Source organism: Lepidothrix coronata, unplaced genomic scaffold (genome assembly GCF_001604755.1).
Source record: "Lepidothrix coronata isolate B3197 unplaced genomic scaffold, Lepidothrix_coronata-1.0 Scaffold152, whole genome shotgun sequence".
Taxonomy (NCBI): Eukaryota; Metazoa; Chordata; class Aves; order Passeriformes; family Pipridae; genus Lepidothrix; species Lepidothrix coronata.
In genome coordinates, this window is record NW_016690332.1 from 1,673,410 (window position 1) to 1,695,637 (window position 22,228).

At 35.5% G+C, this 22,228-nt stretch overlaps 1 protein-coding gene across 3 annotated transcripts in view; it reads left to right on the top strand.

The window, feature by feature from the left end:
• Positions 1-22,228, top strand: part of EXOC2 (exocyst complex component 2) — a 124,157-nt gene that overhangs the window by 63,286 nt on the left and 38,643 nt on the right. For all 3 annotated transcript variants that reach the window (XM_017828761.1, XM_017828762.1, XM_017828763.1), the window contains 11 exons: positions 224-349; positions 3,864-3,988; positions 7,215-7,283; positions 7,552-7,709; positions 10,841-10,962; positions 14,542-14,603; positions 17,236-17,316; positions 18,243-18,302; positions 19,153-19,214; positions 19,909-19,975; positions 22,061-22,177. In XM_017828761.1, the coding sequence (XP_017684250.1) occupies positions 224-349; positions 3,864-3,988; positions 7,215-7,283; positions 7,552-7,709; positions 10,841-10,962; positions 14,542-14,603; positions 17,236-17,316; positions 18,243-18,302; positions 19,153-19,214; positions 19,909-19,975; positions 22,061-22,177 (1,049 nt within the window). The remainder of the gene's footprint in view (positions 1-223; positions 350-3,863; positions 3,989-7,214; positions 7,284-7,551; positions 7,710-10,840; positions 10,963-14,541; positions 14,604-17,235; positions 17,317-18,242; positions 18,303-19,152; positions 19,215-19,908; positions 19,976-22,060; positions 22,178-22,228) is intronic.

Below are 22,228 nucleotides of genomic sequence, written 5' to 3' on the forward strand. Positions count from 1 at the left end.
ACATGGTGTTTTTGGTTTTGGCTTTGCTACAGGAATCAGTAGTGGTATTATTGAACTGTGTTAATATATGTGAACAGTCTAAATAAGCCAAGATTAAGAATGTTTTTGTAAGATAACTTTTGCATCAGTAAATTAAATTAGAATTCCACATGCAGCATGCAATTTCATGTCAACTAATATGCAAAATTATTCTAACTTCTGGGGTTTTTTTCCCTATCTCTAGGCAATTCATTGCTCCACAGCCCCATGTTAGACCTGGAAAGTGATGTCCGTGCACCACCAATTGGCCATCTCAGTCAAACTGCTTCACTGAAAAGGGGCAGCAGCTTTCAGTCTGGCCGTGATGATGGTAGGCATCTGTTTTATTTGAAAAATCAAAGTTGCAACCCCCAGTGTCCAGTGTATGGTGTAGCCAAAAAAACCACAAAAAAAACCAGAAACCCTGTATGTTTGTTTTAGTTTGTTACCAAATACAAGTCTTTCTTCTCGTATGTTACTGTTGCTTACTAAAGGGGTCCTCTGTGTTTTTTGCAAGCAAAGAGCAATTCATAGTCAAAATTTGCTTCTTGAAATGTAGTTATAATAAGTCTTTCTTCTACAAAACCAGAATTATTTTTTTTTGTATGCATAGCCACCTATTGCCTACTACCTTTTGCTGGTTTTATACCTTTTGCATGTTTGCTAAGATGGTTCTCCTTGCATTTGCACCTTATGAGACTTCACATATCTGGCTCTCAAATTATCCAGACCCAAAAAGGGAAACAAAGTGTGTGACTAAGCTTGAGCAATCTGTCTGTCCACAACCATCTGAGTCCTTATGTGTCTTAAGTGTCCTCAACACCCTTTCCAAACAACTTCATCTCAGGAGTCTTTCAATGGTGACATCACAGGAGACAGAAAACATGTTTTTCACAGAATAGATAATTTCTTACTGAAGTACTGTTTTACAGAAAGCAAGTTTTTATGAAGAAATTTCAGGGTTTGGTCTGCTTTGATGTTACTCCTCTCCCCGTTCTGTCAACTTCCTTGAAAAAACATCTATGAATATGGTTGTGGGAGTTCCTTCCAAAAAGAGGAATGAAGGGAAAGGAATCTTTCAAGAATGTAGAATGAAGAATAATAAGAATTCTACATTCTTGTGCTGCCATGCAATACAAGACAATTATATTGTCACAGTTTGTGGTTGAATGATTGTCTTTCAAAAAGTGAATTACACAGACTCTTCAAGGAAAATATATTTGTATACTGAGTAATTACACTACTGTCTTACTGTTACCCTTGTCATTTCTCATCCCAAAGCCTCAAATGAAGTTGATTAACAAGTCTTACAAAGCAAAACAGTAAATTATTGGTTGTTTTTGAATACCGTCCACTAACAATATGCGTACCACGCTTAATGTAGCAAGCAAATCCAAAATCCTATTTATTTTTAACTTGTTTGAATTCTCTTGCAAGAGCAGAGACTTGTATGGCAGGAAATTCCGCTTCAATCAGTTCCCTTTGCTTTTAGAGTATTAGTTATGGATCTGTTATCTCTTACAAACTGGTAAAGGTAAGTTTTCAGCAAGTTTTGTGTATTCTGTAGCCACCAGTTAAAACCAAGATTCAAAGGAAAACTGTAAGGATTGGAGCACTATAATAATTCACCCCAAAGACCCTACAGTTAGAATGAGTTACCTCCAAGTTGAGTTCCTTGGTGCTTAGGTGCACATGACTGTTGCATGCGAAGGAGCAGTTGGAAGCTCTGCCATCCTTGCTCTTCTCTGAGTGCAGAGACAAAGAAAACCAATCAATACCTATGCAAGAGCTGCCGTTCCAAATGTGCCATGATGTGCTCTGTTTTTGGGTCACTTGTGGATCTTTTTTTTTTTTTAGTAGATTTGAGGAATGGCATCTCTGGACTGTTTTGGTATGTTTGGGTTTTTTTGTCCAATGTGTTTGACAGTGATTGTCCAAGAGATTGTTAGAAGAAATTACTATGAATTCAAAACTGCAGCATGGATGTAACATTCAGCTCTTGCTTGAGCATATGTTCATGAAAATTTGTAAACAACAGACAATAGCTCTAGTTTCATCTTTAGGTTGTTATAGCAGAGATTATAATAGAATAAATGGAATAAAAGTAAATTTTTGCTTTAATATAGATTGGAGCTTTCTCTAGCAGCAAAGTAAAAAATCCTGAATTTCCAGCCAGAACCTTTTGATGTGATTGATGTACAATAGCTTATCCTAGGAAGTATCTGCTTTCTATAGGCTTGGGACTAAGCCTGAAGTGTGCTTCCTGGAGGAGAAAAGAATTTCAAAGATGCAATAAATCTTGCCACTATGTTTCCAGTTACAATCAGACATCCCTGGTTCCTTGGGTTGGCTTTTGGCAAAGGTGAAATGGTTTCTTGAAGGAATAGAAATTTTTTGGTTAGAACTTGGGATTTGTAGACATTACAGAACCTCTGCTGCTATAGGAGTGTTGGCACAGCTTCCTGACATAGTCACAGCTTATGTTAATAATAGTATTTCTTGCACTGGGTCTAGACTAGTTCTCTGATGGTCATAAACCAAGCTGGTGAAAGTATCTCATCTGTGTCCACACTACAAGCTCTTCTAGTTGAGCTTTGAAGTGTTCATGCTTCCTAAACAGATGCATCTCAATCAGCACAGTTGCACTTGAGTTATGTCAGAGCCTCTTTCCAAATTTTGGGCTTTCATTGTGATATTATTTTCAAATGCTAATCCAGATTGCCTTAATTTTTTGGCCATGAGAAAAAGTAATATTTTGGGTAGTGCAGACATTTATTTCTCCACTGAAAAAACAGACCAGTATTTGACCTGCATCTTGACAAATGGATGCTGCTGAAGGCATGATCTACTTCAAGGAGCTTCAAGATTGTCTACCAATACAATAAAATAGTGAGGCTCTAGTGAAGCCTGCTAGTTATGTAATGTGGAGCTATTTTTGCCTAACTGGTGAATTCCTGTTCTCTGTAGGCAGTATTCTCCAGCAAAGTAAATACAAAAAGTGCTATTTCATGCAACATTTTTCTGCACTTCCACAGAGTTATGTAGGATAATACCACATTTTTAAATTTATCATTTGTAGAAGACCTGAGTTTATACACAAAAAAGCCTCACACCAATAAACATGGCATTTTAAAGTGTTTTTATTTTGTTTTGTGGGGGTTTGGGCTGTTTGTTTTGGGGTTTTTTTTCAAAAATCTGTGATTTCTTTCTCCAGGTGTTCTAAAGTAGATTCTAATTCTTGAGGTGAAATACAAGTCTCTTATCACTGTTATGCTGATAGCCTATTTTGTTAAACAGTTATAATCACAGATAGTTATAGAAGAATGTTTCACAAAGTTTGCTTTATTTTTTTATGTATGTGTATATTAGTGCTTTTCTTCTGCCCCTGTTCAGCTTTCTCTTTACCCTCTTTCCCCCCACAATCTCCATTTGCCCCATTGGAAAATAAAGTGGGAAAAGTTACCTGTTGCCAACATTTCATTTGAAACTTTTCTAATATCTTGATTGCTTTCATGTAACCTTACTTTTTGGAATGGTTTGAAGGCAAAAGACTGAATGGATTGCTAGGTCGATTGCCTTAGACACCCCTGCAAAGAACCCATTCTGTATATACTGTCATAGTGCTAAAATGTTGTAAGCATGTGAGAAGAGACGAAAGGGCTTGTATGTGTACAAATTTTGTACACATATATGCACTAGGCTTTAATTTTTTTCCTTTCTATCTGAAAAGTTTTATATATATTCTATAGTCACACGTAATACAAAGCAGCAGCAAGCTAAAAACACATTGTTATTATTTGTAAAATTTTTAATGTTGCTTTTTACATCTCCTCTCCCCTTTTTAGCTTGGCGATACAAAGCTCCTCAGCAAGTTATATTTGTTGAGAAGTTGACAAAACTCGTTGTAAGTCAGCTGCCCAACTTCTGGAAGCTCTGGATTTCTTACGTGAATGGAAGTTTATTCAGTGAGGTATGGATTCTTCTATATAAATGAGTTTTAAGTAACAAAGGTCTGTAATAATTATGTTTGAATTATTATATTTCACTGGAAGAAGACATTTTAATAAGAGGTTTTTCTTTTTATTTTTAAAAGAATGTAGGCATACAGTGGAATTACTACAAATTCTGACGGTGGGGGTTGTATGAGTGTGTCTTCGTGTTTGTCTGTGTTCTAGTTGCTGGACTCTATATCTCTGTACTGTCACCTCTTACTCATAGCTGGCCCTTCATTGGTGATCTGAAGAAATAGCACATTGCATGAAAGACAGAGATTCGTAAAAGACAGAGTCATACAGAAAAATATTGTTTCCTTTCTTTGGAAAAGGAGTACTCATTTCTTGAGTTTTAAGTGTTTGGAAGTGAGGGTAGCTTGGAGACCAGGGTTGCAAAATGACCAAGGCCCAGAGTAGTATTCACAGACACACTAGAGAGAGTCCAGTTTGGAAGTGCAGTCAGCTGCCATCACCTGTGCTTCTAGTCCTTCTTGCTCTGGTTATCTGGTTGTTCTAAATCACGTAAATATAATCTTGATAATCCAAGAAGCAGGGGAAAAACAAAAGTAATGATTCATGACACATGCCATTTTTATATACACACTATTTCAGTTCTTAAATCATTGTGCATACAGTATTCTACTACAAACAGAACTGCAGCCATAATATCTACTATTCTTTGCAGCTTTAGTAGAAAATGAAACAAAAGCCTTGGAAAAAGGACATGGAAGCTTATATTCTCATTTTCCATTTCTTTAACTAAAGAATTAACGTATCAAGCATTCGTTCTATTTAATGCCACTATTTATAGCCCTTTATATGAACACGTTTTACAGTGCGTTATAGCTCCAGTGAAATCGATTCTATTTGTGATCCTCATTTTACATGATAAAAGAAAGATACAGCATTTACACCTAATGTTCAGTGAAGGAAGTAGAATCAAGAATAAACCTTAGTACTGTTGACTTTCACAAAAATAATTTCGTAAGGGAAGTGACAACCTTTGTATTTGACAGACAATTGAAAACCGAACTTTACAAATTCACCTGTTAAGTTCCTGTGATTTTTTTTTTTCTGTGTACAGTGAAAAATAAAGCAATTTCTAGAAAAACAGACTTGAACTGTAAACAAGGTTGAGAAATTCTGCTTATGAAAATGACTACAAGTGGAAAATGTAGTGATCTTATGTCATGCCTGAACAAAACATTGTTTCAATGTACTAAAAAAACCAAGAGAGGTAGTTTTCCTGTTCTTAGGGCCAAATTCTGAGCTGCTGAGAAATGAATATCCATACATTTGATTTCTTCTGCTCCCGTGGTCCTTACAGAAGCCCCACAAGTTCTTGGGGAGAGAGAAGGGATCGTATCCTTCATTCCTCCTTTGTGTTCTGCGTGCCACAGTCAATTAAGGATGAGTGAGACAAGGGGGTGGCATAAGCTAGGAGACTTCTAGAACACCTAATACTATCTGTGATCACCTTGCATTCAAGACTGAAAATTTGTATGTTTTTCTATCAGGAATAGTAGATTTTAGTTGTCCATGAAGAAATTTCTTTTACTACATTGCTTGCTATTTATTCAGGAAGCGAGGTGATTGCTACTTTTTTTTTTTAAGAAGCATCCTGTGAAAAATGGCATAGAGGGTTATTTCAGTTAGCTTATTCAAGTCTTCAAGACATTTTAAAAATACAGGAAAAATCTCCATATATCAATTTCAAGATGTATCTTCTCTTGTTCAGTTTGGAGGGTTTTTTGGGGGGGAATTGTTCTTTTTACTTTTGAAAAGTTAAAAATGACTTAAAATATTGTCAGTTAAAAATTTATGTGGTATTTCAACAGTTTGAAAAGTTGAGTTCTTTGAATCACTCTTAGATGAAATCACATATGTGAGGAGTAACCGTTGATCTTACCACAAGATAGTTTTGGTCTGTCTGTGCAGGAAAGGTTTAAGATTGGTCTTCAGCAAAACCACTAAGGAAAAAAAAAGATATCAAAGATCTATGAATTGTTCTGTTAAATCCAGCTGTAAAAGACTGTGAATTTTAAGTTGCTATCTGAGGTTTCAAGGAATACAGCTTATTTTCTTTTTAAAGCTTTAGATGAAAGAATTGGGAATTATATGCAGCAATAACTTGAATGTTGTTCTCCTTGTCTGAAACCATATAGTTCAGAGCTTAAAAGTACAATATTTTTCATAGCTATGTATTTTCCAAAACTGTTAAACAGTTTTATTTTTCTCTAATTTTTGTTCACTTCAAATTATTTATTTTACCTTAAAAATCTTAAGTACTTTAATTTAGAGGGATTTTGAAAAATACAGCATTTCAAATTAATTACTTGAAAGTAAGCTGATTCTCTTTGAGAACACTCTTGTCATGTTGTTGCACTTCTTGTCCAGTAGATGTTGCTGTACAAGCATAAACCAGGAGATTTTCTAACTAAAATTCCACAGTATCTGCACTTAACCTGGTATTTGAAATAACTTTGTCAGTGTAATTTACTGTGTGCTCAGTAGATTCCACAGAAGGCTAGAACTACAAACAGGAAGACTACTAGTCAAAGCATGTTTTGTTTCAAGTGTAACTTTCATGCAAAGTGTGCTCAGATTCTTCTGTTTTCAGAGGACTGACAGTGAAGATGTCACTTATTTTGCAGGGACTCTTTTACAAGTAATTGAATTATTTAAAGAGAATTTTCCACAAAATACTGTTCCTAAAACCAAACAAACCCCCCCTCAACCCTCTCCCTCACATCCTGCAATTCCAAATTGCCCTCATTCCAAAAATTATCTCGTACTTGACATTGATGTCTTTCTCTGGTCAGCTTCCATGCTGAAAAAATAGAGGTTTTTTTTATATAAACCTAATGCACAATTGTACTATACATGTTTTAGTTCTCTCTAGCACTGTGGTGAAAAAATTTTGACCTCAAGAAGTTTGTATTTAGCTATTCTTATGCTTGTCTCTGACTTTGTCTTAAGTACACATTGTTCCTTAGAGTTAAACATTAGCTTTCTGACCTACAGTAAGTAGAGTTTATTGAGATATATGTAGTCTTTGCTTATTGAAATGCCATGAGTTAGTTTTTATAATTGCATCATAAACTCATCAGTTTTCACTTCTTCACTTCGAAACCCCCTTTTTCAGAATTATTTTAACAGTGGTTATAAGAGACTTACACTTTTCAATTTTCTCATTTTCACAAGACTGCTGAAAAATCTGGCCAAATGGAGAGATCAAAGAAAAACGCTAGGCAAAGACAAAATGATTTCAAGGTAAGTAGTTGGGGGAGATGTGGCAGGGAGAGCCTTACTTTCCTTCAGTTGTCCTTCATAGCAAGGTACTTTAGTGTCACCACCTTGAAAATCAGATTTCTTTAATCATTTGTGTGCCTTTATGCCTCCTTCTCCTTTACCCTCTACCATGTGTAACCACCTGTAAATCATGCGTTCATAGCTCTTATGTATAGCCAGTACATGTCTGCTTAAGCATATTGGTAGAGCTTTTTCCTTGATTTTTTTTCTTTCCCATCTTCTGATGCAGAAAATGATTCAGGAAGTGATGCACTCTCTGGTAAAACTTATCCGTGGAGCCTTGCTTCCATTCAGCCTCAGAGAAGGAGAATTAAGACAGTATGGTGGCTGGGAGATGAAATCTGAACTTTCTGGCCAGTGGCTAACGCATGTCATCCAAACTGTAAGGTAAATGAATCGGTGGACCTACAAAAACATGCTATTCCTGGAATACGTGTGTTTTGAGACAAAATGTTTTGTTCGTTGCGTTAAATACCCTGAGTTGTGAGAATGTTAACATTTTCAAAAATAGGTTTGCAAAAAAATTTCTTATGGCAAATTTAGGATTCTGTGTACAAGTGTAATTACTGATGTCTTGTGATCATACCAGGGTTGTGGGTTTGATCCGCGTATGGGCCATTCACTTAAGAGTTGGACTGAATGATCTTGGAGAGTCCATTCCAACTCAGAATAATCTGTGACATCTTCTATGATATAGCCTTATTACATAACAGTATATTCATTTTTTCCCCTTAGCATCTGGTGAAAAAGTTGGAGTAAAATATTTGCCTGGCACAGCATAGACCCTCAATGAATGAAACGGGATTTGATTCTTTAGGGTAGAAAGCAATTATTTGCTTCATTTGCTACATCTTCCCATCTTTGCAAAAATGGGTGAAAATATCATGCTTCTGACTACTGTATCATTCTTAGATCATAATTTACCATTACAGTTGTTTGATGGAAGGTGATATTCCTGCTTATAATGTCATTCTGCTTATCATTATATTTGTTTATAAAATTAGTAATATGCATCTCATTAATTAGAAATATCGCACTAATATGCAGAATTTGCTTCCATTTGTCTAAGGGGGCTACAAGAACTGTCATTATCTTTTGTAAACTTGAGTAATATCTGCATATGATACTGTACTTTTTATGTAGAGTTTTCAAAGCAGGTAACAAGCAAAGCACAGATGAAGAAAGGGGTATAACCACTTATAGATATACTTAGGGCAGATGGACCTAGCAGTGATATATACTTGTTGTTAAGTCTGTTTAACACTTTCTCAAAATCTGTTGTCACATTATCTGTACTGTACCTATTTAGAAAAAAAATTCCATGTGAAATTTGTTATTCTGGCTAAATTTTATGGAAAGCTTCTGATTTAACAAGGAACTGACTTGATATTTGATGAAAAGATATAAAGGGCAGTGTTGCCCCTTTATGAGAAGCAATGCAGTTTCACTCGAATTATAAAATTCTAGAATTTAGCACTTGCACATCTGTAATATTGGCTTGGAAATGTAACCAACAGATTCTCTAAAGGTTAGTTGTGCTTCTGCCATCTGAGATAAGATCCAGGCTGAGGTTATAGGGTATATTAAGGCTCTCTTTCAGAGAATCTCCTTTTGCTTTCCGGGCACTGCCCTGGTAATGAACAACTGAACTGAGAGCTGGGGAAATCCTCTTCTCCCTCCCACTCTTTTCCCCACCTCATGTTCTTACCGATGCCTGTGATGGCACTTTAGTAAAGTGAACTAGACTTTACTGCAAAGCAATCAAAAGTAGAGAAGAAAAGGGGGCAGTCTGGAGAAGAGAAATTGAATATACCGTTATAGGGTGATGACCAGGTCAGAAGTTTATGCAAGTGTTGCAAGTACTTTTATTTTCAAGCCCCCACGCTTTGACAGTCTGATAAATTCTTGTGACTCGCACCAGTGATGAAGGTGGGCTGTTCCCAAGAAAAATCTACACAATGCATAAAACCTCTGTTTGTTGCAAAGTTATGTAATAGTTTGTCTTTTTTTCATGGTTTGTAACTTAAAGTCATGATGAAGCACATAATAGAATTTTACTCTTTTCTGTCATCTCACAAATGATTTACTGTTTTCTGCTTGTATTTAAGAATGATAAAACTCACAATGTTATATAACAAGGAGTTGTCATTATATCTGTGTTATCTTTATTTTTTTGGTCATATGTATGTATCACACAGCTTAAAGTGGGGTGGTAGCACAGTCTTTCTCTTGTACCCTATTCTGTCTTAACCCAGTATAAACAGGTTCCAGATCACATGAACTATGTGATCAAGTGAGCCATTGTTGGCAACACTTTTGCCTTACTATAAAAATATAAAAGGTATGTGTGTGTTAGGGTGAATTATATGAGGAAAAAGATGATCTTAGGCATATGACAGCTGTGTGCTCCTTAAGAAATGGAATCAACTCTAAAGTACAGGACTTCTGTTCAGTCTAAAGTAGCTTGAATTTCTCACAGATGGATCTTTACATTCTGTGTATCCTGGCTGGCTGAGATAGTACAGACGTTTTAATCTGCTAATTCAGTAGTTGTGCTGAGTGGAGAGCAGTCTGATTAATATTGGGGTTTTGATGGTTTATGCCCAACACCAGGAGTATGGAACTGGAGCCTACAGGTGGATGGTTGGAAATGTTCCACTTGTTTGCTTGTGCTTTCGTATTCCTCCTCTTTGGCACTTTCTATTACCTGTGCTTTGCTTGGTGTTAGGGGTAGGGCAAACAACGTCTGCCTTTGAATTGGCCTTGCTCAAATATCCAGGAGTTGGATAAAAGTGCTTAACCTCACTTTGTGCCCCTAACTGAGTCTTAGCACAACTTCAGCCTTTTATTAGAAAGCTGAAATGCTATTTCTTGCAAGCAGCTGCTATGTTGCTATTTCTAAAAGGAAAAAACAGAAAATAATGTCTCCATTCTCACCTATAGTAGCAGATGATTTGTGCCTGGTCAGAGCTGGAAGCAAAACAGTGAATGAATTCACTCTGCACATGATGTAATAGCTATATTTTGGCTCCTTAAATGTCTATACTCTTAGCGATCTGATGCATAGCCATAGCACCATTTATGACAGCTTAATCACTTCTACTTTTGCCATGCAGGTAAAAAATATCTCAAAAACCATGTTGTGGTTCTTGGGTTTGATCTAGGCATTAACCTAAAAACAGCAAAAAAAAGCTACTTCTGCTCCAAAAGGATTATTCTTGGATCATAGGACAAGAGATGGATGCAGAAAGGGAGGCGGTGAAACAAGAAGAGAGTAGAAGTTGGCCTGTTGCTGTGATGACATTATTGTAATGCTAGAGAAAATTAAATCTTCATTTGCAGTCGTTTGAATTAAGTAAAAAATTGATCTTCTCAGAATGGTGTAATTAGTTTTCAAAGATACACTGAGGATGGAGCTATTATATTTACATACACAGAAAATCTCTAAAAAATTTAATGTAGTTATATCAGCTTTAAAAACCCTGCAGATTTATACTTCTATTTTTATTTGCTTTCAGGCTTAGTTCTGAGAGTCTTACTGCACTCGAGATACCCAATGATATGCTTCAGATCATCCAAGATCTTATTTTGGACCTTCGTGTACGTTGCATTATAGTGACCTTACAACACACAGCGGAAGGTAATACAAGGCTACAAGTCTCTTTGCTTACTGTCATTCTTTTTTGTCTTTGATTAGCCCAAATCACGTTCTGAAAAATAACCGTGTTTGTTACATGTATTGTAGTGGCAGTGGACTCCTCTGAGTTCTGTAATATCTCACAAGAGTTACTCAAATATTTCATTTTTCTGTCAGAAATAGAAGTCTTTTCCTCTCTTGGTCTGATGAATAGAGTAGGTTAGACTTGTATCCTTTGGGTTGAGACAGTTCTACAGTGCAAGTGATTTATCTCATAATGCAGTTTTTCCATATTGGAAATATAATTTATTTTTTTCCAGTTTTTTTATAACGTGAAGAATTAAATGAGCAGTGATCCACTCTCAAGGACAAAAAAAAACCCAATCCACAGCCCTTTATGAAGTATTTTAGTTGTGTGTTTTCCAACGCTTTTTACTAACATTGTAGTCCCCAGGGCTTCCTGCTGTGTACACAATTTTGCCATAAATGTCTGGATAGTGAAGGCCAGTAACGCATTCTCTAAATCTCATGTGACTCTATGCCATCAGAGACCATTCATCTTGCCATCTTGTATTCAACTCTGAAACTTAAATTTGGATTAAATAAATCTTTCAGAAATAAATGTCTCTCTTAAAATAAGGACAGATTGATCTACTGATTCACTTAGTGGGGTTTTGGTTGTTTTTTTTCCAAAAGACTAATTACTCTCAATGCTAAGAAATTTGGATTTTTTTTAATCTTACAATTTAATCACTTTTTAATCTTTAACATATGATGATTTTGTAGGCTGACATGATGCAAAGAGTTTTACTCAAGGCTTAAATGTGCCAAGCATAGGTGGCTATATTAAGCAAATTTTTAAACTTGTGGTGGCAAGAAATCATTAGGCCTCTGTAGTTTATTTGATATAGTATTGATATGAATTGTATTCTTGGCTCTTAATTGTCTTGTTAAACCCTATTTCACTATTAACATTATTTTTCTCTATTAATATTAAGCTAGCTAGCCAAACAAGTACATACGTTGTCTTACCTCCGTAAAACTGTTTGAAAAGTATTACCACTGTTTCAGATTTCACTTAAACGATGAGAAAGTCTGTTTTGCCTATTTTTTTCTTAGCACAATTGAAGTCAGTTGTTTGTTTTTTTGTCATAGAGGGTGAAAAAGATTTTTTTTTTTTAGTTGTGATATGAGGATGGTCTTATTCCGCTGTCTGTGAATTGAGTGTGATTCCTCAGATGTCCTACTGTTTCAAAGGAAGGAAGTATCTAGCTATGAACCAATTTGCTGAGAGTTCTGAGCTTACCAAATCTTTGAACTATCTATGTAGCTTCTCCAGCACAGTCCAGAGAACTCCAATATGTGATAAATGATGGAAAAAGTCTGCTGTCTTACTAGTTTTGCCTGCTTGTTGCATCATGGCAGTAGCCCAGCTCTTGGTTTGGATGCAGAGTTTCTGTTCTGTTATGTTCTGACTCCTGGCCACACACATTCTGTGTAGGAAAAAATCTTGTGGTAGTCTGTACCTTAGATTTTTATAAAAGCACATTAACAAGTCTATATGTGAATGATTCTCTGTTTGATCTGAACATCTTTATTCACACTTGTCTGTCTTGAATCAAAAGAAATGGATCTCTGAAGTTGGCAGTGTGTTTTATTGGCTGGATATCCATAACAGCAGCCTTCCTTGACTGCAGCTTCCATCCCCTATCAGTAAAGCTTATGTATTGGCTATAGCATCAAACAGGAGAAAAGATGCCTGCATGTATTATGACTCTCATTCTATACCGCTGCACTGCACGCTTTGTCCATGGACCCTTTTTTTTTTTTGTTCTTTGCCAACTAAAGCAAAATTTTAACTGCTAAATGTATTTAGATAATGGAGGCTTTTTTCTGCATGCAACCAGGTTAATTTGGCCCTCGGAAAAACTATTATTAGGGAATGACTGAAAGAACAAGTAATGGGTATTTTCAGTGTTCTCATGGAGCTATGTAAATGTATCTCAGACATAGCTATATCTGCAATACATAAGTCAAAAAAGCTCCTCCTGGACTTGAATTTTGCCTCTCTAATATCTCCAAAACATGAGATGCATAAGGTGCTGATATCAAGGTCAATCTCGTCTCTCTCTGCATGTTGTAAGTTGATAAAGGCATCCACATGTAGTTACAATTCAGATGTAGTTAAAATATTCAATAGAGCACTTCAGCCCATGCACAGGGTTTTTTTGTCTTAGGATAAACACCATGTATACATGCTGGCCCTGAGAGGCAGTCTGTATTCTTTCCGTCCCATATGTGATCACTGGTCTTAAAGGTCATGAAAGACAAATTATGTGAATGCCAGAGTAGACAGGGGGTTTACATGAATGTATTTGACTGGAATTTGGTGAGCAGTGAAATATGAGAAAGAAATTTGGGGGAGGTTATATTTGTATTAGCTAAGAAGAGAATGCAAAAGTGAGCAACCAAAGAAACATGTAAAGGCTGACCAGTACAATCTAAACCCTTACTAGAATATCAGTTGAATTAAGAGGTTTACTAAGTAGGAAAATGAACAGAGTAATTATTCTGCACAACCTCTTAATGCTTTTTATCCTTACTGAGCCTATACCTCCATGAGATACAGAACTGCAGAGTATGACACTATGACCAAGCTTCTTAAGTTAGCTGATTAAACCACGCAGATAGTGAAAATACCTTTCAGTGTGAATTAGTTATCCTCTTTTCTTGTATTTTAAGGAGAGATGGTAATTCACTGAAATTTTTGCTCATTTAAAAGGGAGTTTGATAATGTACAGACAGTTATGATGAGCAGTTTGTGTGTGGGAAAACTTTATGTCAAAGCCCCACAAACTGCACACAGTTCATCTTTGTTCTGTTTACAGTGCATAATGCACGTGTCCATGTAACAGTTGTGTTTATAGCCCATGAGCTTTGGATTCACATCCCTACTTAGCTCCTGTTAGCTTTAGTAAGCCAATAGAAGTTGACACCTTCTGAGTAGTGGAAGAGTGCTATTTGCATACACTTTCATGTATTTTTTAAGAAAGTCTTGTATCATGGATCCTTGACCCTGAGTGGGGACCTTGTGCCTCTTTTATAGTTCTGAATATGAATTATATGCTGTCCTTTCCGTCTTTGCTAAAAGGCTAGGCAGTTGTTCTTTCATTTTTAATTAAGAGTTGGAATATAATAGACTAGAGACTTGGGTTCGTAAATGCAGTATTTTATGTTATGATTAAAAATTTACAAAATAAAAACAAACTCAAAGCCTTCACAGTATTGCTTTAATTTTAAGCTTTCCAGTAAACAATGTGCTGCATGTAACTCTTGCCATGTATCATAGATGTGTTTCTCTGTGTGGTGTCACCAGCATACCATGTATGAGTTCCATTCTGAGTCATTTGAGAGTGTTGAAAGCTTTGAAGCTTTTAGTGCTATTTGCTCGTATGCCTAGTCATTGCAGTCCCAATGTCTGTGGTTTATCTTTTCAAGTTCAAGGAGTTTTTAATAATAAAAATGAATACCTTCTCTTCTCACCCCCCCACCTCCCCTTTCCCCTCTTACTCTGTCTTACAGATATAAAGAGATTAGCTGAAAAGGAAGACTGGGTTGTTGACAATGAAGGTTTGACATCGTTGGTGGGTATACTTGGTGTCTGGTAGGCACTTTGCTGGATTTTTTTTTTATGTGTAACAAAACTGGTTTCTATATTGTCCAAAAATCAAGTAACTTTGGACTTTTTCTGTATGTGTGCATACTGGTGTCTACAGTTTTATAAAAATATGAAAATATAACAAGATAATTTTTAAAAAATTGTATGAATGGTTACAATGTCTTTACAGCAATCTTAACAGGTGTCATCACAAACAGAAATTTATTTGTTGCTCTTTTTTCCAAACTTTTTGTTTATACTTTTTATGTGTAGCAACTCTTTATGTGAAGTAACTTTAAGTAGATCTACTAGACAGCACTATTTTTGAAGGTGCAAAACAAAAAAAACCCCATCATAAATAAAAGGTTTGCAAATTTGTGCTGTATATTAAGAGAAAAATATAAATAAGAATTTGACATCCAGATACATACCATGGCTTTCTGCCTTAAATAGGGTTATTTAAATGTGTCAGTGTAATTACTTCTGACCTCTAGCATGCTTTTGCTGAGATAAACAATAATAACTTCCATTGTTAAGCATCTTATTTTAGGGATGGTTTACTAAAGTAAAAAGTCATATTTGAGGTCACAAGTTCAGTTCACATTAAAATGCTTCATAACTTACTAGGCACATTACCATGGAATTGGTCTGTAGCTAAATAAATAGGTCACTTATATGTTATAATGAGAAATTGAACTGAAAAGCAACTAATTTAGGAGATTGCCTACATGCAAACAACCAATGACTTGAAACCAAATTCAGATAAATTAGTGAGATACTTTCTGGAAATAAACAGTAATGAGTAATGCCTAAAACACAGCAAGCACGTTGTAGGTGTGACTTAAAAACAATCTGCGAAAGCAGAAAAGGCCTGTGGGAGGGAGAGTTGCTTTGTGTATATTATCTAAGAGAATGCTCCACAGACTTTTTTAGTTCTTCTTATTTGCTTCTATAAATACGTGTTAGAAGTTGAGTAGGAGGGCAATAAGCAGTCACAATATACATATTGTAGGAAGGAGTGTTGTTGGGCAATTGTAGTACTATAACCAGATTTACAGCTTCTGATCTCGATTTCAGTTGCCGCGGACTTGGGCAAGTCCCTTAACTTTTCTGTTTTTCACTATATTCATCTATAAAATGGAGGCAGGGGAAAGGGTCTTCCACAAAAGTGTTGTTTCCTTATGCTCGTGCTGTATCCTAACTTATCTTTATTAAGAAACTGCTTAAGTCCTTTTTGTGTTTAGAAATCGCCTATTAATTCCTTGTATACTGCACTGCCTAGATACCTTTTGAGGTCTTGGCTGAGACATGCCTGAGATTTTAGTGGTGGAAGTTGACTGTGTTTTTTCATAGAAAGGTTATTCGTCTACTAGAGTTCATTGTGGTAATATTATAGCAAAAACTAGCAAAAATTAAGCATTATGAAAAAGGGCTAGCCAGTCTCTTTAGGGACATCTTAGGCTGGAGAGTGAAATTGTGTTTTAAGTTTGCAGGAAATACGGGTTGATAACCACTTTAACATTTATATTCCAGGTAAAAGATACAGTGAAACACAGAACTAGCCTTTCTTAGCTTCATAATATCCAAAGTAGCAAGTATCTGAAAAGCTTTCCTCTCCTGAGGTGTGATGTTTTATTGTGTGGAAGCAAAAACCCAAAAGCAGCACTTTACTGCTGGCCTTTTTCTTTTAAGGAATCGAAAAATAATAAATATAGATTTTCTTACTGGCTTTTTTCATGATTGTAATTTTGCCATGCGGGCATCAGTTTCACAATCCACCTCCACCATTTACAGAAATAAAAGTTATTCCTAAGCCAGTTGGTGACATGCCATAAACTATCTACTGAATGAAAAGCAAGTTTATGTGGCTTATAAACTTTTTTGTTCACTTTTACCCAAATCCACTAGGATGATGTCTTTCTTTTCTGGAGCAGTGTCTGCTTCATGTTGCCTTGCACAACAGCCTCATGCCCAATACCAGCAGCTTTAAAAAAATAAAGTGTGAGTTACCAGGGAAGAGAGAAAGACAAGGAAAAAATGACTAATGACTCTCCTGTGAACTTGTTTGCACTTTCAGAATGATATTGATATATGTATCAAGATACTTACGCTTGAGGTTTGGAATCCTGAAGGTAAAAGAAGCCCCCCAAACCAGTGGGGGTTTTGTCTTTCATGTGAAAGCGATTTCAGTCCGATTTTCTTAGAAACCTTTTGCAGGAATAGAATGCAGAAATATCTGATATCCTAGGTGAAATTCTATCCCAACTTGGATCAATGAGGACAGGAGGAAGTGTGTCACAGGTATCTGTAATGCTGCCACAAACAGCTATGAAAATCTTTCATGACCCTTTTGTAAGAGGCTGTTTGGTGTAAAAGTCTCTCATTCATATAAAAAAATGTACATTCATCTATGGTAATAATTCTGTAGATAACTTATGTACAAAAGTGCATTAGTACAAAAGGATCCTCTGGCAATATACAAATTGTGATCCTCCCCCCCCCCCATTTGGGATAAGTTGGAAATAAAAAGCTTACTGTATACTTTGGAAGTTTTTATATATTTGTGTGGTATATACTTAAGATGCTTGTCTAAAAGTAACAACTCATTTGACTTTCAGCCATCCCAGTTTGAACAGTGCATTATTCATTCCTTGCAATCTCTTAAAACTGTGCTGGACTGCAAACCTGGAGAGGCCAGTGTAAGTTTTGATTTATGCTTTTATTTTGTTCTTGTTCTGAAACCAATTAATTTACATAAAAGGAACTTTCAGAGAATGATCCAGGGGTAAAACTTTCCTCTTTATTTTTTTTCCATGTGCACCCTCTTCACTTCTGCCAGATTTTAGAATTCTGCTTGCTTCCTTAGTTAGAGCTAATTTGTGTGCAGGGCAGGTTGAACCTGTATTTAAATCTTTAAAGTTGTTCTTTTGAAAAATAAATGCTACTCATGTGAGTTTCAGATAGCAGTAGATGTTACTTTACATCTGAAAAAAAAAAAAAGGAAGGGAGAGGCCATTCCTAAGAGTTACTTTTCACTCAGTGTTCCATCCAAACTATTTGCAGAACTTGAACTCAACTTTCCGTCCCCATCCACTCAGTACTTTGAAGCCCTGGTTTATTGTGATACTGATGTTTTCTTTCAGGTTTCAACATTCTAAGGGAGTTTTAACACTTTTCCAAACTCCCTTGGGCCCCTCTGTATAGATATGGTTTCTCTCTCCTCCATTATTTTAATCTTTATGGCCAGCTTGTCTCATTTCTTAATGAAGATTTTTCAGAAGGATCTGCAGTGAATTCACTTGCGTGACGAATCCTTCTTTATTAGGATGCAAAGATCTTTGAATATCCTGGGAGTTTTTGCTGCATCCTGGAGCTTTTTGCTCTGTTAGCCAACAATGATACGTATCACATGTACTAGGACTTCCTTCCTTTTGGTGTGTTATCTCCTCATGCTTATCAAACTATTTATTGGGACTTGTATTTTCTCTCCCATTTTTAGGATGGGAAAACACTGTGTCTCAGCAGCCATTCCTCTAATTGTGTCATCTCTTTAGGGATGGATTGCTCAGGCCTTCCTTGAGAATAAGGAAGCTGTTCTGCTGAAATAATATGCTTGCATCCTCAGGTTTTCCAGCAGCAGAAGACACAGGAGGATGTGTGCCAGCTAAGCATTGGGATCATGCAGGTAACTGGAGCGCTTTGAAGTATGAAATAGTGAACACAAGTCACCATCCAAAATGTGTGCTTTGTACCTTGCCTACCTCCCAGAAGCTAGCTTGAGTTGATGACTGTATTATTCCACTGGTACACTCTGGGATACTGAGAAATATTGACTTTAAAAGTATGTAGAGCTTACTAGCTAAATCTGATGAAGCCAAATCCTCAGAGGATAAGAGACATATTCAAGTATTTTGCTGATTGTGATTGTTCAAGATTTTACTACTGACAATTGACACTTACTGAGCTGATGCCATCTAACATCTATATACTGCAGTAAAAAGAGCAATGCCGATTTTCATCAGCTGACGATGTAGCTTTTAATTTTTCTATCAGAAACCAATATTCTTTGTAACAAAATCCAGGTTTTTTTTAAAGCTATTTAAATGTCATTCTTTGGATTTTTATAGTCTCCTCAAATAAGAAATCATAAGCCAAAGCAAAAAATGAATTTTAGTGAGGCTTCTGCAATTTTCCCTTGGGATCCAGTGTTCAGATTGAGCACATGACAACTATTACCAGTGCTTCCTTTGCAAATCAGCAGATTATCACTGTATCATTTTAGACATGCACGATGAAAATGACTTATCAGTATTAAAAATTCCTGTGTTTTGCTACAAGTAAACTATGATACCTACAAAGTAGAAAATATGCATTCAAAAGTTATAACTGAAATTTTACTGTGTTTATGTAAGGTTTAAGACAAAGAAAGGTGATGATGATTGTTCTGCTTCTATTGACTGTAGTAAAAATGAATTTAAGATTATTTTTTTTTCAGTTTTGGCAGAAAATGTAGATCTTCCTTTATTGTTTCCTAGGTCTTTATAGACTGTTTGGAACAACTGAGCACCAAACCTGATGGTGACATAGATACATCACAGTAAGTAAAAAGAAATAAGATTTAGGTGTAGTATTCTAAAATTGTGGGTGCAAGTCTTACATTTCAGTGGGGCTGTGGCTTTATTCCTTCTTTATTTCATATTTCTTGTGAATACTTTTGCCTTTGAATAGTAATGCTTTGAAATAAGAGCATATACTTTTTATGCCTAACAGTTGCGTGACATCATGTAGTAAATATTGTAGAAGAAAATTAATATGATATTACCTATACAATGTTATTCAGTGACACACAAAACAAGTCAGAGTAGCCTGAGTTTCCAAGAGCTAAAAGCTTTCATTTGTGAAAAGCCAGAGACTTGGCAAATATTGCAATATGCATTAGGAAATGGCAAATTAACTCTGGTTTTAATGCAATTTATTTTTTCTTCCTATATGAATGATTGTCGGATGGATAGGTGTAAAAACAAAACAGAATCTGTGGCAAAACAGAAATTATAGAAAGAAAAGTAAAATGCTTTAAGAAGGAAACATCTGTAGCTAGAATAGCACTGTCAGTCCACCAAGCTCCTGCAAGGCTTTGTGGGCATCTTGGAAAAACTGAACAACATGGGCTGCTCTGTTGTCTGTGTGAGGGGCTTTGAAACAAGATTCCATTTCGTTCATGTTCGTTTAAATCCACCATGTATCAAATAGTCAAAAGCACTTACTACTCACTTTTTAAACATTATTCCTAGTCTTTCAGTTGATGTTTCATCTCCAGATTTGTTTGGAAGCGTTCATGAAGACTCAAGTCTTACTTCAGTAAGTTTGGCTTCTGTTTCTAAAAGCTGATGTGAAAATATTTTTCAAAGTTACAGGAATGTGGTTCTTTTTTATCATTGCAATATCGTAAGAATTGTTTATATTGTTTTCCTTTTTTAGAGAGAACAATTTTGTATTCTAGAGGCGTTTCCTAGATACATAAGCATGAGAAAATATAAGGATATAGGGCTTAAATATAAGGCTTTTATTAAAAGCACTGTTTTTTGTGGTATCTTAGTATACTGTCTTAAGGTAACTAATGAAGATGATTTCTGAAAGCAGGTCCTCCTCAGAAACTAAAACGGCATCACAGAAATCAGTGAAAAAAGCACTGGTGTTATGTCAGCTGAAGATCTGACATTTGATTTTTTTACCTTGTTTTAAATTAGAACCAGTCTGATTATTAGTTACTTTTTAAAACCCATTAAGATACAGAAAATCAGTAATGTAGTTTTCCCCAGAAAATTTACTTGAAGTATTGATTATTTGTTTGACTTGTTTGGTTTTGGTTTTTTAGGAAGTTGGAAAAAAGGTTTTTTATATTCTTGACACTTTGGTCAATGTACTTTCTTCTAGTTCAGCAGCTTATAAAAAAAAATGTAGTTTTTTACCTGCAAATACTACTGCTTTACCTGCAAAAACTACTGCTTGAGGTAATGAGAACCTCTTGTGAAGTTAATATTCCTTAGTACAGGTTTTAAATGTTGTCAGAAGCCCAGCTTTACCTCATTTACAAGAGCAGTAAGCATTTCTGCTGCAATAAAAGAATCACAGATTGCCAAATTGGGGCAAGTTTCTGTATTGCAGATGTTAATAATTATTACAAATTAGAATATCTAGAAATTATTAAAAATTTTTAGATATTCTCTATATCATTATTGCAACACTTAACTTTGTCAACAATTAATGTAAAAATCTAACTTTTTGGGACTGGAACTTTCTGCCATGTGTCATAGGTATGAACATTTAAATAAAAAAGAAGAAATCAACAATTTCAGACAATGTTTGGCTTCCATGGTATCATTATTTTTTTTTTATAGAAATCACAGAACATTTTGTCTTTCTGGAATGAAAACAGAGAAAGTAAATGATCAGAGTAAGATTGGTCACTGTATTTTTTAAATTCTCATTTTTTTAACAATCTGTATACTAACCGATTATAACTTAAAGGAGTGGGCAACTGCACATCTCAAAACTAGTCATCATATTACCAAAATACAGAACTGTCAGGAGTTCTGGGTATGAAAACAAATACCATTTTTAATCATATCAGTGCTGTTATTATGACTTCATTGTCAAATAATTTTGTTTTCAGAATATTTTCTTGGTTGACTTTTAACTTCCATTTGAGGTAGAAAAATGTTTTACCAATGGAAGAAGGAGAAGGGAAGAGGGAATACCCAATCTATTTAAATAGTGGTTCTGTCTTGTTTAGTTCTTTGGAAACTACACCTTGTTACATCAAGGTCAGGGAAAGGCAACTGTGGTACCTCAACTCCAGAATGTATTTGTTTCCCTCGTAATCAAAAAAAATCATTGAAGAACAGAGAGAAGTTATAACCACGTAGAATTTTTTCAAAGGACTGAAATTGTATTTTATTTGTCTGAACCTTCTAGTATTTTAGAGTGGGTGTGCATTCGTTCAGTACCTGTTTTGCTTCCCTTGCTTTAGCCAGCTTTGTGTAAAAGTGAAGATGATATTCAGTTGATTTTAGGATGGTCATAATTGTTACCATATTTCTTGAAACATAGTAAAATCCAGAAACAGCTTCCTGGAAGGCTGTCCAAACCCAATTTTCGTTAAGTCTTAACTGCGATTCTCTATTAGTCACAACTATTCCAATGAATGCTCCGGATCCTATAAGAAAAAGCATGAATACCTGACCTCAGTCATCATACCTGATACTCACTCAGTTCTCAGTGGTTTATTGACAAAAGTGTTTGTAAACGCCACCTTATTTAGGAGCATATTTATCATGCACAGAGAGCCAATAAAATACTCTCTATATGTTTACAGTATTGCTTATACTGATATTTCTTTTTTCTAATTATTATACTTTTTCTTCTCTTAAAACAAATTTTTAGGAACAGAGGGTTTTAATTGCACTCAGTAACTGCCGTTACCTGGAACGTCATACCTTCCTAAATATAGCTGAACATTTTGAGAAACACGGCTTTCAAGGTGTTGATAAAATAACTCAAGTAAGTGAGAGCACCGGAATAATCACCAGATTTCTGTTTGGTTTACTTTCT